This window comes from Propithecus coquereli, unplaced genomic scaffold, assembly GCF_000956105.1.
Source record: "Propithecus coquereli isolate 6110/MARCELLA unplaced genomic scaffold, Pcoq_1.0 Scaffold228, whole genome shotgun sequence".
Taxonomy (NCBI): Eukaryota; Metazoa; Chordata; class Mammalia; order Primates; family Indriidae; genus Propithecus; species Propithecus coquereli.
Window position 1 is genome coordinate 3,458,281 of NW_012147819.1, and position 11,059 is coordinate 3,469,339.

The 11,059-nt window shown below is 34.0% G+C and overlaps 1 protein-coding gene across 1 annotated transcript in view; it reads left to right on the forward strand.

Annotated features, from left to right (window-relative positions):
• Positions 1 to 5,166: 5,166 nt before the first annotated feature.
• Positions 5,167 to 11,059, forward strand: part of GUCY1B3 (guanylate cyclase 1, soluble, beta 3) — a 31,851-nt gene continuing 25,958 nt past the window's right edge. Inside the window, exons 1-2 of the mRNA XM_012645228.1 lie at positions 5,167 to 5,225; positions 7,073 to 7,191. Of these exons, the coding sequence (XP_012500682.1) occupies positions 7,099 to 7,191 (93 nt within the window). The 5' untranslated portion in view covers positions 5,167 to 5,225; positions 7,073 to 7,098. The remainder of the gene's footprint in view (positions 5,226 to 7,072; positions 7,192 to 11,059) is intronic.

An 11,059-nucleotide genomic window follows, 5' to 3' on the forward strand; every position in this document is an offset into this window, starting at 1 on the left:
AAATATAATTTAAATAATGGGGATATTACCTAATTGCTTTGTGTAATGCAATACTTTAAACAAAGTTGATAGTCAAAAAATAATTCTGAAAGAATGAGTGAGCCTAGAAAATTTAGTTAGTGTACATGGCTGAATTTGGATAACTTAAGCCCTAATAAACTCAACATATTATGAAAATATATCTTAAGTTGTTAGAAAAGTTGTATCTATCTATACAATTATTCTTTCCTTTACTTTGCTTTTAAAGGGAAAGTTTAAAAGTTATGGTATAACCAAGTGGAGAGTGGACAATTCTGAGGTACTATTACTTGTATTGTGTAAATAGTTTGTGTAATCTCAATATTATTATTAGTTTGCTTCCTAACTTTTCTTACAAACTCTGTGATTTCAGGTAGCAGCTGAAAAAACAGCTCCAAAACTAAGGAAAGAAAGAGCATGCAATGTGGGAAGGGAAGCCATTAAAGCTTTCCTTAAAGAGTAGTGGCAGGTATATTTTGCAGAGTGCTGGGAGATGGTTATTATCACATCTCTGTGTTATCTGGGGGCTAAAATGTTTGTTAGTATGAAGCCTGATCAAATATAAATTTTCCCAGAAATTAGAAGAAAAGTAGTGTTGAGAATTGAGAGACAACAAAGAAGGCTTTGTTGACTCAAAATTCTACTAGCTTCAGTGGCCATATTGCCTGAAATAAATTCTCTTGACCATTACTCCTTTTGCAGTGTAAATTCTCCTCAGTTTAGTGTGTTAAACCACTTCACACTAAAGGGTTTGTGATATTTCCAATTAGCTTTCCCCCTTGAAAAGGGAAGAAGATGAAGAATGGGCTACAGAAAGAAGGGAAGTTTCCCAGAAAGGTTAGGTGTAAGGTGGTAGGGACACACTTTGCCTCCTGAAATCTTTGCTCAGCTGTTACCATTTCCATGAAACCTATCGTGATCATTATGAATATTTGAGCATGTATATGCTCTCTCTACGTATTGCATCCAGCCCTTTCCTCCTACATCCCTATCCTCATACCTTTATCCTGATCTACTTTTCCTTGTAGCTGATTATATATTATGTTTATTGCTTATTGTTTCTGCCAGTGAAAATATAAGCTTTCTGCAGGCAGGAATGTTTATCTGTTTCATTCATTGCTATATTAAAAGTGCTTAGAAAAGTGCCTGGGACATATTAAGCATTGAAATATTTTGTGGTAAAACTCTTCCTCCAGGGCAAAAAAGAAAAAAAAAACAAGAAAAAGAAAAAGAGCAACCCAGTATTCCCAAAGATTTCTAATATAAATGTAAATAAAGATTCCTAAATATTTTGAATAATTCAGTGAAATTCAGAGTGGAGTTTTTAAGAGAAGATTATTATTTTCTTCCATGTACTACTACTGTTTAATTTCTATTTTGATTCCCATCAGGGCCAGGGAGCCTGTTGAGGCTGATCATTTCAGGAAGTAAAGCTTAGGGAGCTTACTTTAATAAAAAGAGAGAAAGGAAAGAAGGAATGCATTGACTCATGGTTAGGCAATTTCTGGGGAAGTGGCTGTTTCTCTGTTTTACGCAAAGGGACTGTGTATTCTGCTCGTATCTCACTCATTTGAGAGTAAGTATGGATGGCGAGTGTTTCAGGGAAACTGAGTTTATTACAGAAATTTATGTGATTTGATTTTTTCCAGTTGGAACAAAGAGAATAGGTAGGGCATGGTGAAAACACAAATTAATTTACACTTTATTATATACTTAATTAAAATTATTTATATTTTATTTGAATGTCCTAAATCAGAGGCTCCATAATGCCAATCTTTTAGACTAGTGTTGTTTCATAATAAAATGTTAGTGGCAAAATGGCAAAAATTAGGATATCCATATCCTTCAAACCAGTAATTACATTCCTAGGAATTCTATTTTTGCATAGAAATATAATTCACTATGAAGATATGCATCGCAACATTGTTTATACATGTGAAAAAGATAAAAGGAATCTAACTGTCTACCAAGATTTTTATAATCTATACAATGCAATTTTACGCAGTCATGACATAGAAGTATATTTATTGACTTGAAAAAATATCCATCAAATATTAAGTTAAACCAGGAGGTTTTAAAACAGCATGTTATTTATATTAATACAAGCATATTCAAGCATGAATAACTTGAATATAATATTAGCAGTGGTTATTTCAGGATAGTGGAGGATTATTTTTCTCTTCAATTTTTCCTTTCTTATATTTTGTATTTTTTTACAATTAGAAATTATAATGCATAAAACATATAGTAGCATTTAACAAATAATGAGACAGTGTTTGTATATTATATTTTCATAATTTGGGGGGATCTCACTGACTTTGGCATTAAAAAGACTTGAGGTCTTTAAAAGAGCTGTCAGGTTTTGGTCTGGAATGTCGGTTTTTAGTGCGATCATGGCTGAAAAATGACCAGACGCACCAAAGTTAGGCAAGCATGAGGTTAAGTTTATTGAGGGAAAGCAAGATAGGATTTTAGAGCAAGAGCGAGACGTAGGTTTGCAAAGCATGATACATAAACCAGAGATGACGACCGGACCGCTTGTCAAAGTAGGAGAAAAGAGAGCTTGGTTATGGTCTGGGTCTTGTTTTATGGTGTCCTGACAGGTACCTCCCCGTGGTTCAGACGTCACCATAGAACCACTTTGATTGGACAGTTGGCAAGCTGCATGACCTGAGTCTTACTGCACATGTGGGTTCTAGGTCACTTTCTGGACTTTATCGTACCCATGCGGCTTGGCCCATGGGCTAGAGAGTCCTTTGCATTCTTTTGCAGCTGGCGTGCCAGTTCTGATTGGCAGATTCGTAGGGTATTCCCTTCTCCCCCAGGTATGGAGAATAAGGGTTGAGCAGGACCAAGATGGGGCCAACAGCACCCATTTTCGTCCCTAGGAGACCTGGAATCCCTCACTTTCTACCTAACAGAGCTATGCCTCTTTTGTTTAATAGCTTTGTATGTGTGAGAAAAGGGAGAAGAATTTCACATTTTATATGTGGTGCTATAATTGTTTGAGTATGTAAACATGGGAACACTATACTCATCAGTAATATGTGTAATGCTTTAAGTGCTTAGAACATGCTTTTGTACTCTTTGTCTCTTTATAATTGGGGAAGGTGAGTTATATTGTTGCTCCCACCTTAGAAAAGAGAGATTTTGATGCTCATGTGCTTTATGTGATTTGCTCAGGGTTATTCGGCTAGTAAACTCTGGACTCTGAAATTCAGATATCTGTGCTTACCAAAATCATGCTTTTTCTTTTTCTTTTTTGTTTACATTTTTACATGCACTGTTATATATAACTGCAGGCAAATAATGGTATGCTCTGAAGAACATAGAGTGTTTTTAAGACTATCTCCATGCTGAGATAGCGACCAAGACATACCGCCATTTGGAATTTTGCCTTTGAGCAGACATAGGGACAGCCGTGAGCAGCAGCGGTGACAGATACACAGCTTCTGAAGGACAGAAAGCGACGGTGGCCTGCCTTGACAATATTTAAGGAGTTATTTGAGCCACTGTGTTGAAAGTTCACCTAATTATAGTGGTTGGTTTCCCTTGTATCCTCCTGGCAAGGGATTTAGATGAGTTGGATTGAGAGTCAGAGGTTGATATCCAAGCTCCATGTGTTTTTGTGAATTTAACTTTGGCAACAATATCTGGAACTTAGTTCTTTTCTACAGCTGGCAATGTTTTGAACAAAGGATTCCCCCTCCTCTTTGGACACTTGCTTGAGAAAAGTAATCCAAATCCTATCAAAATAAATATATTCATATAATCATGACAATTGTTAAAAATAACCATAATTTCCTTGCACTAATACTGTGTTTATTTTGTGCTACTGTGTTTAATAAGCTAAGGATATATTTGAAGATTTTATCAGTCCACTTGGCATCTCAAACTTAACATGTTCAAAGACGTCCCAGACTTACGACTCTTGATCCTAATCCCCAGCCCACCTCCAGCATTCCTTCCCAGTTCAGTTACTGGAGACAACATCCTTCCAGTTGCTCAGACCAAAAACTTTAGTGTCATCCTTGAGTCCTCTCCTCTCATACCCTGCGTCCAATCCAGCAGCAAATCCTGTTGAATTTACCTACAGAATATATCTGGGTTTGAGTCACTTCTCACCCTCTCCACTGCTTCCACTCTGAATCAAGTGACTTGTATTTTTCACCTGAATGTTGGCAGCAGCCTCCTAACTGGTCTCCCAACTCTGTCCTACACCCCTTTGGTCCATTCACAATGTGGTAGCCACACTAATTCCTTTAACCTAGGTCAGTTCCTATCACTGCTTGTATCACAAGCGCCCAGACTCTTCATCTCTTTCACACAGATGCCAATGATCCCATTGTCCAACCAGGCCTCTTGTTACCTCTCCAACCTGTTCCCTTCCAGCTACTTTGCCCTCTCTTCTGTTCCAGGCACACTGGCCTCTGCTGTTCCTCCTACACCCCAGGTGTGCTCCTGCCTAGGCCTTTGTACTTGTTTTTTCCTCTGTGTGGAGCACTTTCCCCAGATTGCTCATGGCTCCTTCATGCCTTGAGCTCCAATGCCAGCTTCCCAGTGAGGCCCCCCTGGCTGTTGTACTTGAGCACCCCACCCCCTACTCTGTTTTATTTTCTCTAAAGTACTTAACATTCTATGTTACTTAAGAATGTTACACCTTGTCTGTCTCTCCTCCTAGAATGTATGTGTTCCAAGAAGTCAGACTTTTCGTCTGTTTTACTAAAGAATGTACTCCTAGTGACTAGAACAATGACTGGCACATATAGGGACTCAACAAATATTTGCTGAATATTTAGTTAACCAAAAGTTATTTTTTGTTTTTAATGTCAGGTATTGTATTGAACATTAGAGTGCTATATAAATGTTAGTCTTGCTAAAATAAACTTAAATGTTTCATTTTAATCTAGTGAGGGGGTTGTGACATAATTTCTGCTTGATCACTAGACTTTTAGGTACATAATGTTCATTTAAAGAAATTTGCCAAAAACAAATCCTGTTTCAGATGTTGAAATCATTGTTTATACTTTACACAATCATTATAGCTACAGTAGCTATTTTTTAAATTTTAACTTTTCCCTCCTGTCTCTCTATTTTGTTTTCCAGAAAAGAGGCACAGTTAGATGAAGAAGGACAATTTCTTGTGAGAATAATATATGATGATTCCAAAACTTACGATTTGGTTGCTGCTGCAAGCAAAGTCCTCAGTAAGTTAAATGTAACTTTCCTTCTTTGGCTAAGTTACACATAGAAGCCCAAAAGAATGCATCATTCAAGATCACAACGTATAGTCATGCAAGTTGTGCATTGCACAGCCCTGGTGGCTAGGGCATTCACATAGAATGTTACGCTCAGGCTCTACTGAGTTCTATGCTTCTTTCACAAGCTCTTTAAAGAATAGAAATGAGAAAACATGCTCTCTGCCCTTCCCCACAGAAAGCAATGTTGGGAAAAGAAAAATATTATTGATACTTCATGTAACAACTTCAGTTATGATGTAAACAATGTGTTAATTACACAAGTGTAGTATGTATTATCCCCAAATCTCTTGCAATCACAACTTATGTTACCTATTGGTAAAAGCAATAGGAAACTGATACCTACCACAGACAAAGGATCTTGCTGAAAAAGGCAGTTTAAAAAATTTCATGGAGAAATAGTTGTTCTCAAGGTAATATTTATTATTTCCATAGTGCTTAATTTATAACTAGGCTATAGTTTGGATAGACTAGAATGAAGCTTTTAGCTTTGCTAAACATAACTAGAAAGGCAGATACTGTCTATAGCAGAATACAAGAATTAAAAATAATTGATAAATAAAGATAAAAATACCCAGCCTCATTAGTAATGAAAATTGAAACAAATATGAAATAACTTGTTTTCATATAAATTTGGACGTTTTAAAAAATGAAGTATCTAGTGTAGTGAAGAGTACACTTAAAGGGGAAATCATATACATTTTTAATCTGATGATAAATGAAGAAAACTTTTTTGTTGAATGATTCTGCATCATGAAGCCTCTTTAAAAAATATTCACACACTTTAGGAATTTTTCCTAAAGAAATTATTAGGTCTCTATTTTAAGATTTATATATGTGTTTTTGTGTCAGAGTTACTAATATTATCAAAAAATGAAAAAGCCTATATTTTCAATAAGAAGGGATTGGTTAAATAAATTGTTACATCTATATGTTGAATAATATAGCAATTAAAATTGATACAGAAAAATTACAGAAAATTTAAATTTTTGGAAATAGTAATGATTGTATATTAAGAAAGCAGTATATTAAGGTAATACTATATGCAATCAAGTTATTAAATATACATATTATATAAAGCAAGAATATTTTCCATCAAAATATTGTCATGTTCATTCTTGACAGTTTTAAAAATATTTCTGTGTTTTTCAGAAAAAATAATCTATACATTAAATGTATGTTTAAAACACTCAAAATTAAGTGTAGGTTTGAGTATCCATTATCTAAAATGCTTGGGACCAGAAATGTTTTTAGCTTTTGGATTTTTTTGGATTTTGTAATATTTACATATACATAATAAGATACCCTGGGGTTGAGACCCAGATCTAAATAGGAAATTCAGTTATGATTCATATATACCTTCTACGCATGGCTTGAAAGTAATTTTATAGGATATTTTTCATAATTTTATGTATCAAAGTTTTGATTGCAACCTGTCACAAGAGGTCAAGTGTGGAATTTTCCACTTGCGGTGTTATGTCAGTGACCAAAAGTTTCAGATTTTGGAGCATTTTCAGATTTGAGATTTTCAGATTAGGGATGCTCAACCTGTAATTTGTTGTGGAAAAACTGGGTATTTTGCTTACAAGTAAAAATTTACACTATTAACATGTTAGTACATTGTCTTCTCAGATTTCATTGCATTGTCCTGGCCAGATTTTTTTCATATGATTTACATTACTATGAACAAAAATTGAGGCTATTTTAAATTATTTTAATATACACTTATTTTCATTCTTTCTATTAACATTATTTCACCTGTAATATGCTTTTTTTCTCTTGAACCTATAAAATAGATCTCAATGCTGGAGAAATCCTTCAGATGTTTGGGAAGATGTTTTTTGTCTTTTGTCAAGAATCTGGTTACGATACAATCTTACGCGTTCTGGGATCCAATGTCAGAGAATTTCTACAGGTAAGCAGTTTGAGATCCTGTAGTTAGAAGTTTTGTGTTTGTGGTTCTCAAATATAGGCTCTAGAATACTTTTGTTCAGCCTGCTAGGTGAGAGGGTCTTACTGCTGAAATGGAATCATAGTGACCTTTTAAAAATTTCTATAAAATCATAGTTATTGAATGGTCTTGAATACATTTTACCATTTCTGTTTCATATTTTTTTGATTTCTCATTGCTGACATCGAATATGCAAAGTGTAAATTAACGTTCTCTGGAAAACTTCGCATGGTCTATTGTGATCTGTTCAACTGACCTTTTTTTTTTTTTGGTAATGGTTATAGATGCCACTGGTTGTGGTTTTATGTTTTAGTCATATAATATGGCCTTATTTTCTATTTGCAAAATATTCTTAGTTTGTAGAATATAATCAAACAGTATATCAGTATTTGTGAAGTTCTACCTGGAGCTTGTTGTTTAGGAAAAAGGACCAGGGCTTTCAGGTGTTCTGCCACCAAAACATATTTGAAAACCATTGCTGTGAATTATATATTAATTAATCTACTACAGAAGGGAAAATAGGAAACCTTCCAAAATCAGTTTCAGATGAAAAAGATAAATAATGTCGCCAAAGGCCTTTGTCTTATACTCTTGTTAAAATTACCTTAAAAGCTTTTTACTATTAATAGTAAATTAGACATTAGATGAGAGACTATTTCTGGATTGACTGTACTATTTTAAGCACTGGCATTTGTGAGACCCTCTTCTTGAAATGTGTTAACATTGAAAATTATGTGGTTTGCAAAGGACATTTCTAAACTAGCTGCTAAAAGCAGCCAGATCGTGCTGGAAAATGATGTCAGTGCAATGCTAGCTGAACTGAAGCCCAGTTTTGAGGGAATGTAAACTACTTTCGATCCAGCTGCATTATTGATTTAACAGCCAAAATAAGAACATTAGTGTTTAATCAAAATGTCTGTTGTTTACATAGTGACATTTTTCTTATAAACTTAAAAGAGCATTAAATCAAGATGGAAACTGGTTTGCAATCTCTTGCCATGGATTTACTAAACTACTGGTGTCAAAAAAACCTGCCACTTCCAGATGAAATAGCTGCTGGGAGATTTTCAAATTAAAATTGAACAGGTAGTATTTAAAAGGATTATTTTAAATGGATTGAAGTTTGATACTTAAAAGTATTGAGGGGTTTGGGGTTTTTCAATACATATTCCAGTTTTTTGCACCTCCGTTGACTGACCACTGTCATCAGCAAAGTTTCAATGTTCAGTTGCTCTCTCTGAATTTTAACTTTCCTTCTCAGTGGCCATATTTACATAACAAAACAAAGATTTAGATCATTTTACTAATTTTTTTTTTTTTTTGCCTTTACTCATTGGGACCATCTGCTAAGCTTTTTAAGGCACAAGTAAGGGAGCAAGCAGTCTTCTAGGTATGCCTCTTTATGTTCCAGAGCTGCCTTGTTATCCAAGAGCATAGCCACTAGCCACATGAGGCTATTCAGCATTTGATATGAGATGTGCTACAAGTGTGAAATATACTCTAGATTTCAAAGGCAGCACAAAAAGAATATAAAATGGCTCATTAATAATTTTATATTGATGCCATGTTGAAATTATAATATTTTGGGTATATTGGGTTATGTAAAATTGAGTTAATATAGCTTTAAATTGCATACAATTTTATTTTATTTGTCTTTTGCTGCAATAGTCTGAACAAAGAGGAAATTAGAAAGTCAGAATACTGTAAAATTTTCATAATGTTATACATTTTGATCCAGTTCTTTTTTTCCTCTGGTTTTGAAATTGTATATCTTAAGAACAAATTGAATATGTTAAAATACTGCTTTCCTTAAAAGAAGATATTTGTGTTATGGTTAGACTAATTACATAGAAATTAAATGGATTTTTTTCTATAGGACTATAAAACAAAACAATTGATTTTCATAAATTGTTTTAAGATCCTTGCTCACATACATAAATTGACATTTTCATTGCATAAATTAATAAAACATTTTTTTATGGTAGACTTTAACCCTTCACTAAGGAGTCAAATAAACTGGGCCTCATTTTAAAGAGATTTTAAAGACTTTTCTTTCTCTTTCACCCCCAGGTTTTAATCAGTCACCAAATCTTTAGATTCTATTTCCTAAATACTGAAGTTTGTGAATTCGGCCACTTTTCTTCATTTCTCCAATTCTTTTGGGAGAGTCTGCCATTATCTAGAGAAAGTCGTGAAGAGAGGTTTCCCTGCCTTTATTCAAGACTCCTCCAATCTCTTCTCCATCCTATAACTCTAGTGATTTTTCTGAAATGCAAATATATTTCATCAAATATATTTCATCATACCATTTTCTTGCTTAAACTCTTGAGTAATTTTTTATTGCTCATTGGAGAAAATGTCAAAAATACTTGACACAATTGAAACTACTTCCATCCCCTATCCATCCCTCATCTTCCTCTCCCCCTGTCCAGCCAAACTTAAGTTCTTTGGGAGCCTTTGATCTTGTTCCCTCTATCCTCTGAGCTTTTGCACATGTTCTTTTCTTTGCCTGGAATGTTGTTCCAGCTCTTTTCCACCTTGATAAATCCTATTAATCTTGCAGGTCAAATGACTTCTTCTGGGAAGACTCCACTCTTCTTTCCAATTTCTACCCTATCCCAGTCAGGGTAATTGGCTTTCCTCATGTTTTTATAGCTGACTGTATTTCCCCAGCCATGGTAGTTTTCACACTGCATTATCATTTCTGTTTGTTGGACTGGAATGTAAACTTCAGGAGGCCAGAGACCATGTGTAATCTCTTAATGATTGTATCTCCACAGATACAATCTGTGTATCTGGGAATGAATGAATATCATTTTAAAAAAATGAATATTTGCTGTTTGTGCAAAAATGTAAAGAAAACACATCAACAGGAAGTAAACACATCAATAGATCAAGATGAATTCTTTTATTAAGTGTAACCCATTTTGAAATGAGATGATGTAACTTCAGATATGAATCATAGATCAAAATTTAGAAGAAGAGACACATACTAGACAAATTTCCTTTTCTGGTGGACATGGTCATTACTGTTTATTATTTAATTTATAAGGTACGTTGCTTGTATCTGTTGACACTTTTTAAATGTTCATTCTAATATTTCCATTTGAAGATCTCAGGAAACACTAAATAGCTACTGAAATCCTACCATGGGAGACTATGTGACATGCTTTAGCTGGGCAACTCTCACTTACTCGTCATATCAAGGAGAATTTCCTTGGGAGTCATTGTCTCCCCAGCCTCTCAGTTAGATACATTATTAAAAGTGGTTCTCTAATATATTTTTTTCCTGAAATAATTTTTAAAAGTTTTCTGAGTACCAAACACAGTATATAACAGGTAATTGATGAAGAGCCTGTATAACAGAATTAGCTAATTCTATAGTATTTGTATTTTTTTTATTTAGCCCAACCTATTTTATCAGGATAATGCCACTTTTTCTTTATAGAAATTTTATATTCAAGGACATACTGTATAGATAGTATCTGTAATTTAATTCCAGAAAAATATTTGTTTTCTGACCTGGCTTTTATCATTTCTTTTGATTAGTCAATTTAAACAATAAACACTAGTAACATGTCTTCCATCTTGAAAGACTTTGCTACCAATATCAAATTCATAACCCTGCTTATGCAATCTTCTTGTGCTTGCAAATTCAATTTTTAAAATTTTGCATTATGCTTATTTTAAGCCATCTGAAGGCTTTAACAAATAATAGCTAAAAACCTTAAATGGATAAAGTAATTAAATATAAGAAATATCTTTAGAGGAAACTTTAGAAACATGATTTGTCTCTAGAAATTACACAGCTTGAAATTGAATCTCCAGTGAA